The 21434-nt window shown below is 46.9% G+C and overlaps 1 protein-coding gene and 1 pseudogene across 1 annotated transcript; both read left to right on the top strand.

The window, feature by feature from the left end:
• The first annotated feature begins 435 nt into the window (after positions 1–435).
• On the top strand, positions 436–20506 carry RNF114 (ring finger protein 114). Its single transcript, XM_066387528.1, has 6 exons — positions 436–600; positions 5658–5808; positions 8732–8838; positions 9925–10039; positions 16031–16138; positions 18756–20506. Exons 1-6 carry the CDS (start codon positions 461–463, stop codon positions 18819–18821), a joined length of 687 nt encoding a protein of 228 aa, XP_066243625.1. The 5' UTR covers positions 436–460; the 3' UTR covers positions 18822–20506.
• On the top strand, positions 11552–12208 carry LOC136405660 (microtubule-associated proteins 1A/1B light chain 3B pseudogene; annotated as a pseudogene).
• Positions 20507–21434: the final 928 nt, after the last annotated feature.

The following is a 21434-nucleotide window of genomic DNA, read 5'->3' as shown; positions in this document are numbered from 1 at the left end:
GTGATATCAGATCTCCCTTTAAAATTTATTTGCTTTTTAAGTTTATTTATTTTTCTTTTTCTTTAAAAATTTGTTCTTTTTGTTGTCGTTGTTTGCTTAAGTTTAAAAAAATCAACTCGGTTTGAAGAGAAATATTGAGTAATAATGATTTAAATTTAGAAAACATGCTGAAGCACAAAGCCGGTCCCAATTTTGCCAACTCAAAATCCGTTTTCCATATTTTCCAGATTTCCCTCGGCCTCTTCCTCCCTCCCTCCCGTCAGAGGGGCCAAGAGGCGTGGCGCACCCTTAGCCCCGCTCCCAGCCGGATGCTCAGCCCATAATCCAAGCCCCTTGAGCCCTCACCGCCCACCAGCCCCGCCCCCGCCCCGCCCCTCGCGTCGCTGGCCGGCCCCCTGGGCCCCGCCCCCTCAGTCTCCTACTTCTCGGCCGCCGTTACGCTGCTCTCCGAAGCAGCAAGATGGCGGCACAACAGCAGGCTCGTGAGGCTGGTGCGCATCTGGCAGGGCCGGCGGCGGAGGCCGACCCACTGGGCCGCTTCACGTGTCCCGTGTGCTTAGAGGTGTACGAGAAGCCGGTGCGGGTGCTCTGCGGCCACGTGTAAGCGGCGAGCCCGGGCCTGGTCGGGGGGCGTCTGACTGGGAGGGGAATGGAGCTGAGGGGCGAGGCCCCGGCCGGGAGGGTCTCGGGCGGGAGCAAGAGGATCGGCCTATAGGGCGCTTCTGCCGTCTTGCCTTGCTCACTCCCCCAATATTCCGCCCTTCTGTTGAGCTCCTACTGTGTTGCAGGCGGCCTGTCAGCTCCTTCCCACGCGAGATAGTGGCGTTCCACCTCGCCGGGGGTTAGGTAGGGTCCAGAGTCTGCCCGCGAGCGCCCCAATTTCCCTTGAATAGTGCGTCCATCGCCCAGGTTTCTAGCTCTGCCCGAGTAATTCTAATGGGCCCTCAAGTGGAAGAAACACCGAGCTAAACTAAAAGAACAAAAGGAAAGTCTTCACATAAATATGACCCATCTGCCCTTAACCGTGAAGGGGCTTGAGAGGGGGTAGGTAGGGATTGTTAGCGTTACTGCTTACGTGGATACAGATGTGTTTCACGCCATTTGAAGTGAAGCCTCCGTGGCCTGTGCATTGGTCGTCACACACGACTAAAGGAGGTGTGTGTGTGACAGTGTCATGACAATGTCCCGGTCCTAGGCTTGGGGGGACGTGTTTTGAGTTTGGCCGAATCTGAATCTCAGCCTTCCTCCATCAGACACATAAACACACCTAAGTTGAAAGAATTGTAGAGAACTTGGCCGCCTGCTTCTTGCCTCTGGGAGTTGGCATTTTCTCCACGGCTTCCCTCAATGTATAGAGGGGGCGTCACCTTGGCATTGGTCTTAGGACCCTTTCACGGGTCAGTTGTCACAATAGGCACTTGTTGGGCCTCACAGACATTCTTTTCTTTTTTTTTTTTTCATTTTTCTGAAGCTGGAAACGGGGAGAGACAGTCAGACAGACTCCCGCATGCGCCCGACCGGGATCCACCCGGCACGCCCACCAGGGGCGACGCTCTGCCCACCAGGGGGCGATGCTCTGCCCATCCTGGGCGTCGCCATATTGCGACCAGAGCCACTCTAGCGCCTGAGGCAGAGGCCACAGAGCCATCCCCAGCGCCCCGGCCATCTTTGCTCCAATGGAGCCTTGGCTGCGGGAGGGGAAGAGAGACAGAGAGGAAGGAGGGGGGGGGGGTGGAGAAGCAAATGGGCGCTTCTCCTGTGTGCCCTGGCCGGGAATTGGAACCCGGGTCCTCCGCACGCTAGGCCGACGCTCTACCGCTGAGCCAACCGGCCAGGGCCTTTTTTTTTTTTTTTCTAATTTTCTTTTATAAAAGTTATTTATTTTTAGGGCGAGAGAGGAAGAGAGAGAGAGAAAGCAACATCGATATGTTGTTTCACATGATTTCACTGGTTGAGTTTTTTTTTTTAGGTTTTATTCATTTTTAGGAGAGAGAGAGAGAGAGAAAGGGGGGAGGGGCAGGAAGCATCAACTCCCATATGTGCCTTGACCAGGCAAGCCCGGGGTTTTGTAAAAGGCGAAAGATTTATGCGATCTGAAGAGAAACGAGAGCATAAGCCCAGGGTTTTGAACTGGTGACCTCAGCGTTCCAGGTCAGTGCTTTACCCACTGCACCACCACAGGTCAGGCCCTTCCTCTTTTTTTAAAATCAATCAATCAATAAAAAAATATCTTCTTTGCCCTGGCGGGTGGGCTCAGTGGTGGAGTGTTGGCCTGGCGTTTGGATCTCCTGGGTTCCATTCTCGGGGAGGGCATACGGGAGAAGCGACCATCTGCTTCTCTCCCCTTCGCCCTTCCCTCCTCTCTCTCTCTCTCTCTCTTCATCTCCCACAGCCATGGCTGGAGTGGCTGGAGGGAGGTGGCCTCAGGCGCTGAGGATGGCTCCATGGCCTTCGCCTCAAGAGCTAAAAATGGCACAGGTTTCAACAGAGCAGAGGCCCCTAGTGGGCATGCCGGGTGGGTTCTGGCCAGGGCGCATGGGGAGTATGTCTCTGCCTCCTCTCCTATCACTAAAAATAATTAATTAATTAATTAAAATAATAAGATTTTAAACTTTATTTCAAGCTCTAAATGGAGAGGACAGGTGGCTGGGTGCCCAGGAGAAGGGACTTTTTACATGGCACTGTAACAGAAAGGGTGGAGCATCTGGAAAGCTGAGCTAGAAAAACTCCGGTATAATAGGAAATGAAACTGAAAGCGGGCTGTTTTATTGGGCATGATTCATGGCCCCAAAAGTCTTCCTTTCAGATACCCTTCTGCACTTGGTGTCATCTTTGTGTGGCACTCTGCATCCAGGTCTGTGTGCTTCTCATAATTTTAGGTCTCAGCTCAAATGTTACCTCCTTAAAGAAGCTTTCTATGGTCACCCCAACTGATCTCATCACTTTATTAGCTCAGTGACTTAATCACTATCTAAAACTAACATTTGTGTTTTGCTTCACTCTGGAATAGAAGCATTATGAGGACAGGGACTTAGTTAGGTCACCATTGTGCCCTCTGGTGAATCAGTAGATCCCCTCACCTTCTTCTAGCCTGGTCTGGAATTTTGCCTAGCAGAATAACATCTAGTTTAATGACAAAGAGGAAAAAAATTCTTAAGAGACAGTAAAACATTGTTAAATGTGCAGATTATCTTTGATTATACATTCTGCCAGGGTATTTTCTTGCCTTCTTATCCATTCTTTCTGTGTACTTTACCTCAGCATTACCATTTGCCTAGGCTTCAGGATATAAACTTGGTCATTTTTCATTTTAGTTTTTTCTTCTCCAAATGCAGTTGGGTAGCAGTGCTACTGATTCCAGCCCTGAATCATGTCCTGACGTCATTCTCTGCTGCCCCAGTCAGGCCTCACAATCCTTTGCCATTAGCCTTCTGTTTGGTTTCTACTTCAGATCTCCTCTCATCTTTCCTCACCTAAAAAATATTATTATTGGCCCTGGCCGGTTGGCTCAGTGTTAGAGCGTCGGCCTGGCGTGCAGAAGTCCCGGGTTCGATTCCCAGCCAGGGCACACAGGAGAAGCGCCCATCTGCTTCTCCACCCCTCCCCCTCTCCTTCCTCTCTGTCTCTCTCTTCCCCTCCCGCAGCCAAGGCTCCATTGGAGCAAAGATGGCCCGGGCGCTGGGGATGGCTCTGTGGCCTCTGCCTCAGGTGCTAGAGTGGCTCTGGTTGCAACATAGTGACACCCAGGATGGGCAGAGCATCGCCCCCTGGTGAGCGTGCCGGGGTGGATCCCGTTCGGGCGCATGCGGGAGTCTTTCTGACTGTCTCTCCCCGTTTCCAGCTTCAGAAAAATGCAAAAAAAAAAAAAAATTATTATTATTTTTATTTAGTGTGAAAAGGGGAGGGAGAGACAGACTCCCACATGTGCCAGGACCAGAATCCACCCAGCAAGCCCACTAGGGAGCGATGCTCTGCCCATATGGGGCCCTTGCTTCGTTGCAACTTGAGCCATTTTTTAGTGCCTGAGTCAGAGGCCATGCAGCCATCCTCAGCGACTGGGACCAACTCTCTCCAATCAAACCATGGCTGCAGGAGGGGAAGAGAAGAGAGAGAAGTGAGAGGGGGAGAGGTGGAGAAGCGGATGGGTGCTTCTCCTTTGGGCCCTGACTGGGAATTGAACCTGGGACATCTACACACCAGGCCAACACTCTACCACTGTGCCAACTGGCCAGGGCCTAAAAGATATTTTAAAACCAAAAACTATTGGCTATTGTAATCCCAGAGTTATTTTTTTATAAGGAAAAGTTTATTTAGAGGTAGAAGAAATAGGCTTTAAGAAACTAATTACAGAGACAAAAGAAGGGCCTTGGAGCTTAACACAAGGCAAAGTCTCAGAGTTGTTTTTGTTGTTTTTCTAAAATTTGGATTTGGTCTTGTCTATCTTTGCTTTAAATATCTGGATCCCTACTGCTTATGAGGGAAAATGTTAGGCTCTTATTTCCTCAGATCATGAAATTTTTTTTTTTTTTTTGTGGCAGAGACAGAGTCAGAGAGAAGGGATAGATAGGGACAGACAGACAGGAAGGGAGAGAGAGAGAGATGAGAAACATCATTTCTTTGTTGCGGTTACTTAGTTGTCCATTGATTGATTTCTCATATGTGCCTTGACTGGGGGGCTGCTATAGCAGACCGAGTGACCCCTTGCTCGAGCCAGTAACCTTGGGCTCACGCTAGTGAGCTTTGCTCAAACCTGATGAGCCCGTACTCAAGCTGGCAACCTTGGGGTCTCGAAACCCCAGTCCTCCACGTCCCAGTCTGATGCTCTGTCCACTGCACCACCGCCTGGTCAGGCTAGATCATGACTTTTTAAGTCTGAGGGTCTATAATATTCTTCCCTTGCTCCGCCAGCTGAACTCTCTTTTAAGTCTTTCGTAGATGCTGCATCTGAAGTCTTCCGAGCTCTGTCCTTAGGTCACAACTAGTTGCTCTTTTTTATTTTTTTAATTTATTTATTTGAGAGAAAGGAAGAAAAAGAAATGTCAGTTTGTTGTTCCACTTATTTATATATTTGTTGGTTTAGTCTTATATGTGCCCTGACTGGGGATTGAACCCACAACCTTGGCATTATCAGGATGACGTTCTAACCAGATGAGCTACTGGGCCAGGGCTACAACTAGTTTTTCTTGTATTTGTGTTCCCATCGTGCTTTGCATTCACCTCAAATGACAGCAGCTCCTGTTGGTGGTGCATTTCAAATGTGCTATTCACTGTACTAAGGTCTGATGTACATATTTCACCCAGCACTTCTAGCGGTGAGTACTACTGTCTCTGTTCCACTGAGGAAAAGCAGATTCAGGAAACCCTTCAGTGCTGAGGGCTGTTTGAAGACTGCAACCTGCACCATAACTGTAATACCTTTTTCCATGTATCATAGTAGTTTGCATTTGTTTCTGGTGCTGACCTCTGATTCTTTGTAGGATCTCCCCCCCCCCCCCCCCCCCGTTTTTCTTTCATAGAAGGACTCAGTATTTGAATCAGGAGTAGGGAACAAGTTGTCTTTAACCTGTTACTCATTGATGTATTTTTAAAAGTTTATCCATTTTTGTTGTCTTGCCTCCACAATGCATGACTCAGGTTCTCTGTATGTCTTGTTCTAGCTTTTGCTCTGCATGCCTGCAGGAATGTCTGAAGCCGAAGAAGCCTGTCTGTGGGGTATGTCGCAGCCCTCTGGCACCTGGTGAACGAGCTGTGGAGCTCGAGCGACAGATTGAGAGCACAGAGACTTCTTGCCATGGCTGCCGTAAAAATGTATGTGGAGGGAAAACGGAAGAGTCAGTCTTTCTGTGATGAAATGGGTAAAACGTAGAGCTGTTGCTGTGTAGTTTCTGAAAGTAGAGCATGATTAGATGACTAATAGCACGTGTGCATGCTAGTTCTCTGTGGCAATGGCTGTGCTGTTTCATTTTGGTAACCTTACTGGGTTTCTGGTTTATTTTGGGGGGTGTGTGTTAAGAGTTGGCTTAGTGTATTACATATTTTAGCTTTGAAACCATAGGAATCTGTTATCTCAGTTTTTTCTTATAAAAGACCCATTTTTTTCAAAGCATTATGTACACTTTTAATTAGACTAATGGCAGGATATTTCTTTCTATTTTTTTTCCTTAAGTGAGAAGCAGGGAGGCAGAGTGACAGACTCCTGCATGCACCCCAACCAGGATCCACCTGGAAAGCCCCCTATTGGGCAATGCTCTGCCCATCTGGGGCCGTTGCTCTGTTGCTTGGCAACCAAGCTATTTTTAGCAGTCCTCTGCCCAGGGCCAACTTGCTCCAACCGTGCCATGGCTGTGGGAGCAGAAGAGAGAGATAGAGATAGAGAGAAGGGAGAGGGGGATGGGTGGGAGAGCAGGTGATCGCTTTTCCTGTGTGCCCTGACCGGGAATCGAACTGGGACCACACTCCAGGCCAGTGCACTACCACTGAACCAACTGACTAGGGCCTGGATGATACTTCTTAATATTTTTTTAAATTTAATTAATTTATTTTTTACAGAGTCAGAGAGAGGGATAGACAGGGACAGACAGACAGGAACGGAGAGAGATGAGAAGCATCAATCATTAGTTTTTCATTGCACATTGCAATACCTTAATTGTTGCTTTCTCATTGATTGCTTTCTCTTATGTGCCTTGCCCATGGGGCTACAGCAGACTGAATAACCCCTTGCTGGAGCTAGCAACCTTAGGTTCAAGCTGGTGGGCTTTTGCTCAAACCAGATGATCCTGCGCTCAAGCTGGCGACCTTGGGGTCTCGAACCTGGGTCCTCTGCATCCCAGTCCGACACTCTATCCATTGCGCCACCGCCTGGTCAGGCCTTAATATTGTTTAATATAAAATGAAGTCAGTATGGATATACCTTACAGCAGGGGTCCCCAAACTTTTTGCACAGGGGGCCAGTTCACTGTCCCTCAGACCGTTGGAGGGCCGGACTATAAAAAAAAAAACTATGAACAAATTCCTATGCACACTGCACATATCTTATTTTAAAGTAAAAAAACAAAACGGGAACAAATATATTTAAAATAAAGAACAAGTAAATTTAAATCAACAAACTGACCAGTATTTCAATGGGAACTATGGGCCTGCTTTTGGCTAATGAGATGGTCAATGTGCTCCTCTCACTGACCACCAATGAAAGAGGTGCCCCTTCTGGAATTGCGGCGGGGGCCGGATAAATGGCCTCAAGGGGCCGCAGTTTGGGGACCCCTGCCTTACAGTCTCCTTCCTGTTAGAGTGATTAGCACTAGGTACACAGTGGGTATAGTTCTGTTCTGAATGGGGCTGTTTCCCATCCCTTTTCATTGGGAGCTCTTTGGTTGGCAGCTTGAACTTAAGTCTTTTAGCTAGAGGTACGACAAGCATCATGGTAAGCCAGAGCTCAAATATGGAAGCTTTTTTGTTTTGTTTTGTTTTCTTTAATTTAGAAACTCAAGATACTGAAATAAAGTTTATTACCTTCATTTTCATACCTGCATAATGGAGTTTTTGGGGTTTTTTTTCCTGTATGCTTATGATTTTCTCCATTTTAAAGATTAGTGACTGCCTGACCTGTGGTGGCACAGTAGATAAAGCATCGACCTGGGATGCTGAGGTCGCTAATTCAAATCTCTGGGCTTGCCTGGTCAAGGCACATATGGGAGTTGATGCTTCCCACTTCTCCCCCCTTTCTCTCTCTTTCTTCTTCCATCTCCCTCTCCCTCCCTATTTCGCCCTCCTCCCTCTAAAATCAATAAGCCAAAATAAAGAGATTAGTGATTGTACTGTAGTTTACCTTCAAAAAAATGTATCTTCTTCCCTGTAACTCCCTTCTTCTTTCCTTACATATTTTCTTTCTTTTTAGAACACCTGTAATGAAGTACTTCTTTAGGTTTTCTTTTTCTTGTTATATTGCAAAGACTAGATTTTATAGAAGAAATAGAAGTTAGATTTGTTTTCTTTTTAAGATCACTTATTACAATCTGGCAATTTGTACTTTAGGATTACTAGCCTTTCTCCCTTTTACATGCATGGTCACTTTTCTCTGCTGCACATAATGGAATGTGGTTCTTGGCTTGCTGTAAGGAAAGGAGTTTAAATACTAGTATGAAAAACTTTAAAACTTCACTGGGTTTAGAGTGTGTCTGTGAGCAGAGAGCATATAGTGAATAAAGCAAACCTCTAGGAGAGTTAGGGAAGCAGATATCTTGATTTGGTCAAGTAAGTGCTTGCTTTGGCAGCACATACAGTGGTACCTTGAGATAAGAATTTAATTCATTCTGTAACTGAGTTCATAAGGCAGTCAGCTCATATATTGAACTGCCAATACTGGATCCATGCACCAATGCGCCAACTAGCGGCAGCTTCTGGAATCATAACTCATATCTCGGAATTTCTCTTGGATCTTGAACAAAAATATGGACCGAATCGCAGCTTGTATCTTAAAAAATTCGTATGTTGGTCTGTTTGTATCTCAAGGTACCACTGTATACTGATTTGGTCAAGTAAAACATCAGCCTTGGTCTTAACAAAAACCTTGCAACAGACAGGGATTTAGCCTCATCCACAGAGCCTGGGGACTGGTAAGATTGTTTGCCAGGGTGGTATGGGTCTAGTTTTCATCTTGTCTTTGCTTTGGGATTATGTTAGGCCTGGCACAAGGTGCTGACTAACTTGTGGCCTCTGATTCTTCCTGTCCAAGTTTGTCCTATCCAAGATCCGGACCCACGTAGCTACCTGTTCAAAATACCAGAATTACATTATGGAAGGTGTGAAGGCCACCACCAAGGATGCATCCCTTCAGGCAAGGTAAATGACTCAATCACTCCCTTAGGTCAAGGTCATCTATTGCTACAAAGGCATTGGACACTTTGCATGTTCAGAGTTGAGTTGTGTGTGTTTTAGAAAGTGGAGGTATAAGTGGTGGCACAGTGGATAGAGCATTGGCCTGGGATGCAGAGGACCTAGGTTCAGAACCCTGAGGTCACCAGCTTGAGCACGGGCTCACCAGCTTGAGTGTGAGGCCACTGGCTTGGGCACGGGATCATAAACAAGACCTTATGGTCGCTGGCTTGAAGCCCAAGGTATCTCTGGCTTGAGCCCAAGGTTACTGGCTTGAGCAAGGTGTGACTGGCTCGGGGGGATCCCCTGGACAAGGCACATATGAGAAAGCAATCAATGAACAACCAAGGTATCTCAACGAAGATTTGATGCTTCTCATCTCTCTTCCTGTCTCTGTCTCTCTCTCTCTTTCTTTCTCACGCATGCTAAAAAAAGAAAAAGAAAGTGGAGGTATAATTGTTATGCTGGTTAAAGCTGATAAGTTTTTTGTTGTTGTTTTTTTTGTGGCAGAGACAAGAGAGAGTCAGGGAGAGGGACAGACAGACAGGAAGGGAGGGAGATGAGAAGCATCAATCATCAGTTTTTCGTTGCAACACCTTAGTTCATTGATTGATTTCTCATCTGTGCCTTGACCATGGGGCTACAGCAGACTGAGTGACCCCTTGCTCGAGCCAGTGACCTTGGGTCCAAGCTGGTGAGCTTTGCTCAAACCAGATGAGCCCACGCTCAAGCTGGTGACCTCGGGGTCTTGAACCTGGGTCCTCTGCATCCCAGTCCGACGCTCTATCCACTGCGCCACCACCTGGGCAGGCTAAAGCTGATACAAGTTTTTACGTGGAGGTGGTTTTGAGGAAGACTCTCTGATGTTCACTTCAAATATTAGCTGTGTGAATGTTATTTTCAGAACACTTGACCTGATTCTAAAGTAATCATCACAATCTCTGTTGAAACACATTCAGTAAACTTAGCTCCTTTTTGGTGGGTACAGTGGCTGTAGTTGTATGAAAGATACTCACGGATGTGTTTTCTTTTTTCCTGCCTTTCCTCTTCTAGGAATGTCCCAAACCGCTACACCTTTCCTTGCCCTTACTGTCCCGAGAAGAACTTTGATCAAGAAGGACTTGTGGAACACTGCAAGTTATCCCATAGCACGGATACCAAATCTGTGGTAAGTAACTTTTTAAATACTTTTTATGGGGAAAAAGACTGGCAGTGCTCAATAAAGGGTGAGGGTGATAATAGTAGTGGTGAACTTGGTGGGAATGAAGGAAGTGATGGGCAGTAAGGTAGGGGAGGTGGGAAAGGTGCAGGTGGTGGGATGGTGTTGGTGGGTGGTGGGGTAGTGGAGGCAAAAGTGGTAGAAATGGTGGTGGAGGTGATGGGGGAAGGGAGAGTGGAAGTGGTGATGTGGACAGAGGTGAAGGTGGTTTGGTGGCAAAAGTGTTGATAATGGATGTGTGGAGAAATGATGGAGGTGGTAATGTTGCTCTGGTTTTAATTATAACAATCATCTTCCTCTTCATAATAGCAATTTGTGTACTAATAATAGTTAATATGATAGTTTCCTAACTAGAATCCTATCAACAGGGATATTTCATCAATTAATACTTCTAAAGAGCAATAGTATAAGATAACCAAAGGGAGCAGTGTTCTAGTGGAAGGCACAGGTCACTGAGAGCAGCGGAAATACAGTGTGTCTGTAAAGTCACGATGCACTTTTGACCGGTCACAGGAAAGCAACAAAAGACTATAGAAATGTGAAATCTGCACCAAATAAAAGGAAAACCCGGCCCTGGCCAGTTGGCTCAGCGGCAGAGCATCGGCCTGGCGTGCGGGGGACCCGGGTTCGATTCCCGGCCAGGGCACACAGGAAAAGCGCCCATCTGCTTCTCCACCCCCCCCCCCTTCCTCTCTGTCTCTCTCTTCCCCTCCCGCAGCCAAGGCTCCATTGGAGCAAAAATGGCCCGGGCACTGGGGATGGCTCCTTGGCCTCTGCCCCAGGCGCTAGAGTGGCTCTGGTTGCGGCAGAGCGACGCCCCGGAGGGGCAGAGCATCGCCCCCTGGTGGGCAGAGCGTCGCCCCTGGTGGGCGTGCCAGGTAGATCCCGGTTGGGCGCATGCGGTAGTCTGTCTGACTGTCTCTCCCCGTTTCCAGCTTCGGAAAAATACAAAAAAAAAAAAAAAAAAGGAAAACCCTCCCAGTTTCTGTAGGATGATGTGGCAGCATGTGCGCATGCGCAGATGATGATGTAACACTGTGTATACAGCGGAGCAGCCCACGGCCATGCCAGTCGAGATGTGGACGGTACAGAGAAAAGTTCAGTGTGTGCTGTGGCTCGCTAAATTCGAATCCATGACCAAAGTGCAACGTGAATATTGGCGCGTTTATAACGAAGCACCGCTGCATAGGAATAACATTACTGGGTGGGATAAGCAGTTGAAGGAAACTGGCAGTTTGGTGGAGAAACCCCGTTCTGGTAGGCCATCAGTCAGTGACGAGTGTCACTGTCCCGTATAGAGGCTATACGGGATAGCTACCTAAGGAGCCCTAAAAAATCAGCGTGAGCCCACATCGAACTGCACTGAATAGGTATGAAACTGGGAGAGTTTTCCTTTTATTTGGTGCAGATTTCACATTTATTGTCTTTTGTTGCTTTCCTGTGACCGGTCAAAAGTGCACCATGACTTTACGGACATGCTGTATAAATAATTAGAATACTGTGTACTGAGGGCCATACAAAGATATGTAGAGTGTTAAAATGATTCAGTGCAGGGATAGATTTGTGCCTGAAGAGGATTGGGAAGACTTTGCTGTAAAAGGCAGTGAGTTGAGCCCAGAAAGTTAAAAGAAACTGTTCACATGGAAACTAGGGGAAGGGATAAGGGAAGTCACTGTTGCCACAGCGGATCCATCACCACCTAAAGCTGCTGGGACCCTCTGCCTCGTCGCCCCCTCCCAGCCTCCCACACCGCTGGAGAAGACTTTCAAGCAGTGCCACACCTTCCAACAAAGAGTAGAAAACGTTCGAATTTTCCAAGAACAGTATCTGACCAAAATCTCAGTGATAATAGAACTATGCAGGGTCAGAAGCAGCTTCCGGTTCTGGATAAAACCAAGTTTCTTGTACCTGATCATGTCAACATGAGTGAACTCATCAAGATATTAGAAGGCACTTACAGCTCAACACTAATCAAGCCTTCCTATTGGTGAATGGGCACCGCTGGTGAGTGTGTCCACACCGATTTTGGAAATGGATGAAAGCAAGAAGGGTAAAGATGGATTACTGTATATGGTATATGCCTCTCAGGAGACACTTGGAATGAAATTGTCATTATAAGACTAGAAAAATGCATCTGTCCTAGAATGTTTTAAACCAGGGGTTGGGAACTTATGGCTCATGAGCCAGATGTGGCTCTTTTGATGGCTGCATCTGGCTCGCAGACAAATCTTTAGTAAAAAAAAGTAATAACGTTAAATATATAAAACATTCTTGCCCTGGCCGGTTGGCTCAGTGGTAGAGCTTCGGCCTGGCGTGCAGGAATCCTGGGTTTGATTCCTGGCCAGGGCACACAGGAGAGGCGCCCATCTGCTTCTCCACCCCTCCCCCTCTCCTTCCTCTCTGTCCCTCTCTTCCCCTCCCACAGCCAGGGCTCCATTGGAGCAAAGTTGGCCCAGGCGCTGAGGATGGCTCCATGGCCTCTGCCTCAGGCGCTAGAATGGCTCTGGTTGCAACAGAGCAATGCCCCAGACGGGCAGAGCATCGCCCCCTGGTGGGCATGCCGGGTAGATCCCGGTCGGGCACATATGGGAGTCTGTCTGACTGCCTCCCCGTTTCCAACTTCAGAAAAATACAATAAATAAATAAATATTATTATTATTATTATTATTTTTATTTATTTTAGAGAAGAGAGACAGAGAATGGGGGGAGGAGCAGGAAGCATCAACTCCCATATGTGCCTTGATAGGGCAAGCCCAGGGTTTTGAACCGGCGACCTCGGCATTCCAGGTCGACGCTTGATCCACTGCGCCACCACAGGTCAGGCAATAAATAAATAAATAAATAAATAAACATTCTCATGTATTATAATCCATTCATTTCCTACCACTCATGTTCATGGTTGCAGGTGGCTGGAGCCAATCACAGCTGTCCTCTGGACAATACCAAATTTTTATTGGATGATGTGTAACATACGGGTTGTTGTATGGCTCTCACAGAATTACATTTTAAAATATGTGATGTTCATGGCTCTCTCAGCCAAAAAGGTTCCCGACCCTTGTTTTAAACCCTTACCAGTGGTGAATAAAAGGGATGTTGCCAACTGAGATTGACCAGCTCATTTAATCACAGATCATCAAAGACAGTTGTGTTCCTGCCAAGGCATTTTAAAAAGTTGTTTTTGGGCCCTGGCCAGTTGGCTCAGCGGTAGAGCGTCGGCCTGGCGTGTAGGAGTCCCGGGTTCGATTCCTGGCCAGGGCACACAGGAGAAGTGCCCATCTGCTTCTCCACCCCTCCCCCTCTCCTTCCTCTCTGTCTCTCTCTTCCCCTCCCGCAGCCGAGGCTCCATTGGAGCAAAGATGGCCCGGGCGCTGGGGATGGCTCTGTGGCCTCTGCCTCAGGCACTAGAATGGCTCTGGATGCAACAGAGCGACGCCCCAGAGGGGCAGAACATCGCCCCCTGGTGGGCATGCCGGGTGGATCCCGGTCGGGCGCATGTGGGAGTCTGTCTGACTGCCTCTCTGTTTCCAGCTTCGGAAAAATGAAAAACAAAACAAACAAACAAAAAAAGTTGTTTTTGTACTTCAGGCAGAAAAACCGAGCTTCAAGTGAGCACATTCAGCTTTGGAAAACTATATTATTTAACCTAGGCTGTCTTGTTTTCAAATTCAGAAGTTTAAAAATAAAATACTTTGGCCTGACCAGGCAGTGGCGCAGTGGATAGAGCGTCGGACTGGGATGCAGAGGACCCAGGTTCGAGACCCTGAGGTTGCCAGCTTGAGCGCGGGCTCATCTGGCTTGAGCAAAGCTCACCAGCTTGGACCCAAGGTCGCTGGCTTAAGCAAGGGGTTACGTGATCTGCTGAAGGCCTACGGTCAAGGCACATATGAAAAAGCAATCAATGAACAACTAAGGTGTTGCAACGCGCAATGAAAAACCAATGATTGATTCTCCATTCCTGTCTGTCCCCATCTGTCCCTCTCTCTGACTGTCTCTGTAAAAAAAATAAATAAATAAAATAAAATAATAAAATACTTTGCATTTTAAGTTACCAATAAAAAGCAAGGGACCAGTTTCCAGGCTGAGAGGGTGGCACGCGCAGAGGAGTGAAGGCATGGAGGGCACAGTGTGTGAGGCAAGGAGGAAGCCGAGAAGAGCGTGCATGGAGAAAGGGGTGGAAGGAGAGGCTGGTCTGACTGAGCTGGGCCTCGACCTGGCTTGTCTGGGCAGTAGAGAGCTCTTAACTGTTTCTAGGTGAGGCAGTCACTCTTACAGAGAATGAACTAAAGAGGAAAAAGGCTAACGACAGAAAGACGGGAATACAACTGAAAGCGCCCAGCTGAGGGAGCACATAAGCATAAGACCTCATCCAGGCACTGGGGATGGGACAGGTGTGAGAATCCACCTGGAAGATGGCGAGAAAACGGGAACTACAGGAAAGTTCCTCCAGCTTCTCTGCACTTAACGTGCCCTGATGTGGGAGATGTGCTTGCCACACTATTGATAAGAAGTTGAAATGGAGCCAAGAATGCAGGAATACAGAGTAGGAACTAGTGCTTAGTAGCTCATGGTCTCTAAACATCTTAAACACTTTCTGGTAGTGTCTAGTTCTTAACTTTTAAGGAAGAGAAATGTAGAAGTCAAAATTTTTTCTAGAGTGTTTTTCTAATCAGTTGAGTGACTAAATTAATGGTGACCATGTTTTCCCATTTAGAAAATCTTCCAGAAAAATAAGAAATCTTGACAACTGATTTTTAATGGAAAAGCAATAGAATTTTAACTTTCTAAAACTTTTCTGAATGTCACTGTTCTCTTTTTATTTTTTAAAAAGATTTTATTGCCTGACCTGTGGTGGCGCTGTGGATATAGCGTCAACCTGGAACGCTTAGGTCGCAGGTTCAAAACCCGGGGCTTGCCTGGTCAAGGCACATACAAGAAGCAACTACTATGAATTGATGCTTCCCGCTCCCCACCCTGCCCCACCAGGCTGACGCTATATTCACTGTGCCACCACAGGCCAGGCTGTCACTCTTCTTATTAGTAATGCTTTTGATTTTCCTGAACAAAGATGTCTCGTAAAAAATTCTGAAGAAAAAGTAACATTAAATTCATAAATAACCAAAAAAAGGTCAGAAAAGTAGTTCAGTAAACTCTTTCTCTATCTTTCACCTAGATTTTCAGATTAATAACATATTACCATATTTGCTTAACCATGCTTTTTGTATATGGATTTTTTGCTGACCATTCGAGAATAAGTTATAGAAGTATGAACCTTGGGCCCTGAATACTTCAGCACATATCTCCAAAGAACAAGAACCATTTGCTTTAAAAAAAATTTACCTATTGCCTTTAATGCTGCCTCTTGGGCTTTTCTCCTTGCTACCACTGCCCCTCCTCTAGAACACCCTTTCATGTTCTGTTTGTCTTTCCTAGTACCTCCCAGTTTCAAAGCCCGGGTCAACCTCTTGTATGAGGGCTTTGAGAGCTTTTCAGCCTGAGCTCCCTCATCTGAGCATTTACTTTGTAAAAAATAGCATATAAGGCTGTGTTTTAGCTTCCTGAAATATTGCTCCTCTGTCATTTTTTTGGTGTTCTTTGTGTCTTGGATCATTTCAAGACTATGGCCGGGTTAGAAGGCCATAGTCTAGGCTCCCACTGGGCTGATAACATTGTTCTCACCACAATAGGGGATCAGAAAAGGGTCGTATCATGGCTTAAGCCTTTACCCAGCCCCATGTGTCATTTGACTTGAGTAGGAGACTGACGGTGTTTCTGGGAGGTAAACATGCTTGCAGGGGAGTAACCTGGCCCTGAACTGGTGTCAGGAAAGCTGTCCTGGAAGAAAGAGGGCCACACATAAGCCACAGAGGGGGGACGCCAGCTCAGACATCAGGAGCCTAAGACTATGAATTGATATTCATATCAATGCTTCTTTGTTGAAAGGTTTGTCCAATCTGTGCCTCGATGCCCTGGGGGGACCCGAACTACCGCAGCGCCAACTTCATCGAGCACATCCAGCGGCGGCACCAGTTTTCTTATGACACTTTTGTGGTGAGTAGGGCCTGGGCTCTGATCCTTCCCTCTCTCTTAACCTGGAGAACTATGGGCCCCATTGCTGAGTTTTGTCACTGACGTAGTGGGTTTCCTAGAATGGCAGTTGCGTGGTCTGTGAGCCAGGTGAGCGGCCACAGCCTTCTTTGTGTGGTTTTGAAGATGAACTAGTCAGCCATCTAGACTGAGATATAGTGACAGTTTGCTCCTGTTTTGTTTTGCTTTGTTTTTCCCCAAAATTGCCCACTTTCTTTTGGTATGTGTAGTTTCTACCTGATATAGAACCTGGTTTAGGATTCTTAAGCTTAGCTGCCCATGGGGCCAGGCAAGTAATGGAAATGGCCCCATAGGGTTTTCAGGCTGGACTGTGTGTGGCTTGTTAACGTTGCCACCAGCTCCAAGCTGATTGTTGTCATGTGGAATATAGGCACAATATTGCCTGTCTCCTCTGCCCACCCCAACCACAGAAGCTGGAAATGCAGAATTTTGTACAAAATATTGCAAATTTATTTATTTATTTATTTATTTTGTATTTTTCTGAAGTTGGAAACGGGAGTCAGTCAGACAGACTCCCACATGCGCCTGACTGGGATCCACCCAGCATGCCCACCAGGGGGCGATGCTCTGCCCATCTGGGGCATTGCTCTGTTGCAGCCAGAGCCATTCTAGTGCCTGAGGCAGAGGCCATGGAGCCATCCTCAGTGCCCAGGCCAACTTTGCTCCAATGGAGCCTTGGCTGTGGGAGGGGAAGAGAGAGTCAGAGAGGAAGGAGAGGGGGAGGGGTGGAGAAGCAGATGGGTGCTTCTCCTGTGTGCCCTGGCCGGGAATCGAACCCGGGACTCCTGCACGCCAGGCCAGCGCTCTACCACTGAGCCAACTGGCCAGGGCTGCAAATTTATTTTTTATTTATTTATTTTTTACAGAGACAGAAAGTGAGGCAGAGAGAGGGATAGACAGGGACAGACAGACAGGAATGGAGAGAGATGAGAAGCATCAATCATTAGTTTTTCATTGCGCGTTGCAATACCTTAGTTGTTTATTGATTGCTTTCTCATATATGCCTTGACTACGGGCCTTCAGCAGACCGAGTAACCCCTTGCTGGAGCCAGTGACCTTGGGTTCAAGCTGTTGGGCTTTTGCTCAAACCAGATGAGCTCATTCTCAAGCTGGCGACCTCGGGGTCTCGAACCTGGGTCCTCTGCATCCCAGTCCGATGCTCTATCCACTGCGCCACTGCCTGGTCAGGCTGCAAATTTATTTTTATTTTATTTTTTTATTTTTTATTTTTTATTTATTTATTTTTTAAATGTTTTTCTTTATTTATTTACAGAGACAGAGAGAGAGTCAGAGAGAGGGATAGACAGGGACAGACAGGAACGGAGAGATGAGAAGCATCAATCATTAGTTTTCCGTTGCACATTGCAACACCCTAGTTGTTCATTGATTGCTCTCTCCTATGGGCCTTGACCGCAGGTCCCCAGCAGACCAAGCAACCCCCTGCTCAAGCCAGCGACCTTGGTCCAAGCTGGTGAGCTCTGCTCAAACCAGACGAGCCCGCGCTCAAGCTGGCTACCTTGGGGTCTTGAACCTGGGTCCTCCGCATCCCAGTCGGACGCTCTATCCACTGTGCCACTGCCTGGTCAGGCTGCAAATTTATTTTTTAAAGTACTTAAGGTCAAACAAAACACATTCACCAGCCAAACATGCTCATTAGGTTTGTGTCCTTTCTATAGAGCTGAGTGGTTTTGAAGGGGCACACTGGTGTTTTGGCATTATAGTAATAGATAAATTTGGCCAGCTGCTTGGAATAAACCTTTTATTATACATGGAAGTTAGAATTTTAGAGTATTAGTCAGTCCTAATGACTGTATTACAGAACCTGAGAAGGAAACATGACTCTCTCCAAAGTTGTCATAAAGAGTGTTAATTCATGGCCTCGTACAGTGTCTGAAACTCAGCCTTGAAAATAACTGTCCTTTTTGTTAATGCTGTAAAGATTAATATAATGCCCAAATAGAAAACTTTGCCTTATTGAATTAGAAAGGCTAGCCTGACCAGGGGGTGGCGCAGTGGATAGAGCATCAACCTGGGATGCTGAGGTCCCAGATTCAAAACCCCAAGGTCGCTGGCTTGAAGCCCAAGGTCTCTGGCTTGAGCAAGAGATCACTGGACCTCCCCCCCCCCCCCCCCAGTCAAGGCACACATGAGAAGCAATCAATGAACTACTAAGGTGCCGCAACTTCGAGTTGATGCTCCCTTCCCCTCCCCTCCCCTTCTCTCCTTTTCTCTCTCTCTCTCTCTCTCTCTCTCTCTCTAACAAAGGGAATTAGAAAGGCTACTTTCACTGCAGTGCATCTACATGTGAGCACTCCATCTGTGCCAGGTCCATCTCTATCTGGGTCCTCAGTCCCCATCTAAGGGAGCCATCATTATTTTCATTGTCAAGATAAGGCAGCAGAGGCACAGAGAGATCAAGCAATCTGCCCCAAGTTACTTGGCCAGCATTGCCAACTGTGGAGCTGGAATCTGGGCCCCGCACTCAGCTGTCCTGCCTGCTTCTACTGAAAGTATTTGCAGCTGCAAATAAATGCTGAGGCTCTGTCTCTTTTGCCCCTAGGATTACGATGTTGATGAAGAAGACATGATGAATCAGGTGTTGCAACGCTCCATCATCGATCAGTGAGCAGAGCTTCTGCTGTCTATCTCGTTTTCCAGAGCTTCCATTATGTGTTATGTGTGAAACCTTAAATATACAACAGGCCTGGAAGTGAGCCCCGTGATATTAAGACAGAGTCAGTTCTAACATGGGAACAGTTTCCCAGGTCAAAGCCCTTCTTCCCTTTGGGCTCTTCCCGTTAACCCTGTTTGTCACATGTCTTGTTTTTTATTGCTCCTCTGCTGCTTCCTGGAGCTTCTGCTTCCTCTTCTGGAACAGAACCCAGCTTCTCCACTTGTCCTTGTGTCACACTTGTTCCTCTCCAGTGTTCATCTCTCAGGTCCTCTGAGCCAGCCAGGGCCTTTTGTGGGTCGTGAATAGCACAAACGAGACAAGTGTTTCCTCCCCTTGCCCCTGAGGTGTGTGAGCTCTGGCAGTAGAGCATCCAATCAGTCATGGAAGTTCCTGTTAGTTGGTCCTTAGCTGCCAGAAGCTGGAGTTACCTCCCAGGAAACCTTTCACAAGTCCTGCTGGGGTGTATGTTCTGATGCTGGAAGCTTTAATTAGTGACATTTTCCTACCACTCCTGTACACCCTTAGAATGAACCAGTTCAGTCTTAAATGCCTGCATGGTGCCTTTTTAGGATAGGTGGAACCACGTATTTTTAGTGGAAATACATATTTCTAGGTTAGAAACTTGGGTTAAACTCCATTTCTCCATAAGTGGGGAGGAGGGTCAGCTAAGAGAGACTGGAGGACCATAGTTTTTTCCTTATGATTTTCAAATTAATGAGGTATTTTCAAATGACTAGGTCATGTTTACTTCTTTATTTGGGCGCCTGCTTACATTCTTGTCTTTAAGGCACAAAAAGGAGTCCTCAAATGAGTTAAGAAGGAAGAGGTTCTGGGGCCCAAGTGGATACCAGTTTTGTTTTGTTTTAATTTGTTCTTAGACTAAACTGAGCATTGCTTTTCTGTCAGAGAGGGGTAGGTAATCTAGTACCACAGCCTGCCATCTCTTCTGACAAGACACTGTTCAAAGGCACAACATCTCCTGTGAGCAGTTGTTTATGGAAACTGACTCCTGGAAACCTACTTTGGTAGCAGCTCAAGAAGCTTGAAGTTCAACATGTTTCATTCACGATATTAATAAACACAAGGCTAAGAGCTGGCAGTCAGATCTGTAGAAGCAGAACCTCTGATCGAACAAAGGGCATCTGGATTTAGGTTCGCTTTTTCATATCAGATCTCTCTAGTCTGTTACGGAAATGTCTTCTGGTCAGTGGCTGAGGTTGCAAGGGACAGCTTCATGCCTGTGCATTGCTGCTCTGGGCCTCCCTACCTGCCAGTAAGTTCTGCAGGTGCCTAGTAACCAGCAAAGATGGGACCTTTTTGAAGCAAAGTAAATTTTCCTAATGTGCTGTTACTTGGGCACAGCTGTTAAGGTCAGCTTCATCACTGTAGCTTTGGGGAAGAGTTCACTCAGACCTGCCTGAATTGAGATCTCTCGGTCTAAGTTTACAGGGAAATTGAATAAAACCTTCATTTGAGGGAACTGAAGAGAGCGTGTCCATCTTACTGTTGGTACCAGGAAACTGATTTCCTTGTATTAAGTGCACTTCATGTATTTCTAATAAGATGACTTTCCAGAAAGTGAAATTTGTTACGTTCTGGCTTTTAAAAGGTGAAATATAAATAAATTTCATAATTTATCCAACTGGTAAGCTACTGTGCCTGTTTTCATTACTACCACTAGCTGAAGTCTGGGCCTAGGGACCTGATTGTTGCTCTTTGTGAGGGGAAGTTCTTGTCTGTCACTCGAGAGTCCCATCCACTCTGATCTCGGCTCTGACACTGCACCAGCTGAGCCTTGCTGGGCCTGTCCTGTCTGGAAGGTGCACACGCTCCCACTTCTCACATTTTTATAACTTACTGATTTTATAGATGAGGGAGAGAGAGAGAGAACCATCAATTTGTTCCACTTATTTATGTATTCATTGGTGGATTCTTGTATGTGCCCTGACCAGGGATTGAACCCACAACTTTGGTGTAGCTGGACAATGCTCTAACCACTGAGATACCCAGCCATAGTGTATTATATTGCCTTTTTTTCTTTTAATATTTTATTTATTGATTTTTAGAGAGGGGATAGAGAGAAAGAGAGAGAGAGAGAGAAGGGGGAGGAGCAGGAAGCATCAACTCCCATATGTGCCTTGACCAGGCAAGCCCAGGGTTTTGAACCAGCAACCTCAGTGTTCCAGGAGGTGGACGCTTTATCCCACTGCGCCACCACAGGTCAGGCCTTTTTTTTTTTTTTTTTTGGTATTTTTCTGAAGTGAGAAGCGGGGAAGCAGAGAGACTCCCACATGTGCCCGACTGGGATCCACCGGCATGCCCACCAGGGGGCAATGCTTCACCTATCTGGGCTTTTGCTCTGTTGCAACCAGAGCCATTCTAGCGCCTGAGGCGGAGGCCATGGAGCCATCCTCAGCACCCGGGCCAACTTTGCTCCAATAGAGCCTTGGCTGCGGGAGTAGAAGAGAGAGAGAAAGGAGAGGGGAGAGATGGAGAAGCAGATGGGTGCTTCTACTGTGTGCCCTGGCCGGGAATCTAACCTGGGTCTTCCACATCCTGGACCAA

Source organism: Saccopteryx leptura, chromosome 5 (genome assembly GCF_036850995.1).
Source record: "Saccopteryx leptura isolate mSacLep1 chromosome 5, mSacLep1_pri_phased_curated, whole genome shotgun sequence".
NCBI classification, from domain to species: Eukaryota; Metazoa; Chordata; class Mammalia; order Chiroptera; family Emballonuridae; genus Saccopteryx; species Saccopteryx leptura.
This window is presented reverse-complemented; position numbering and strand designations above follow the sequence as displayed.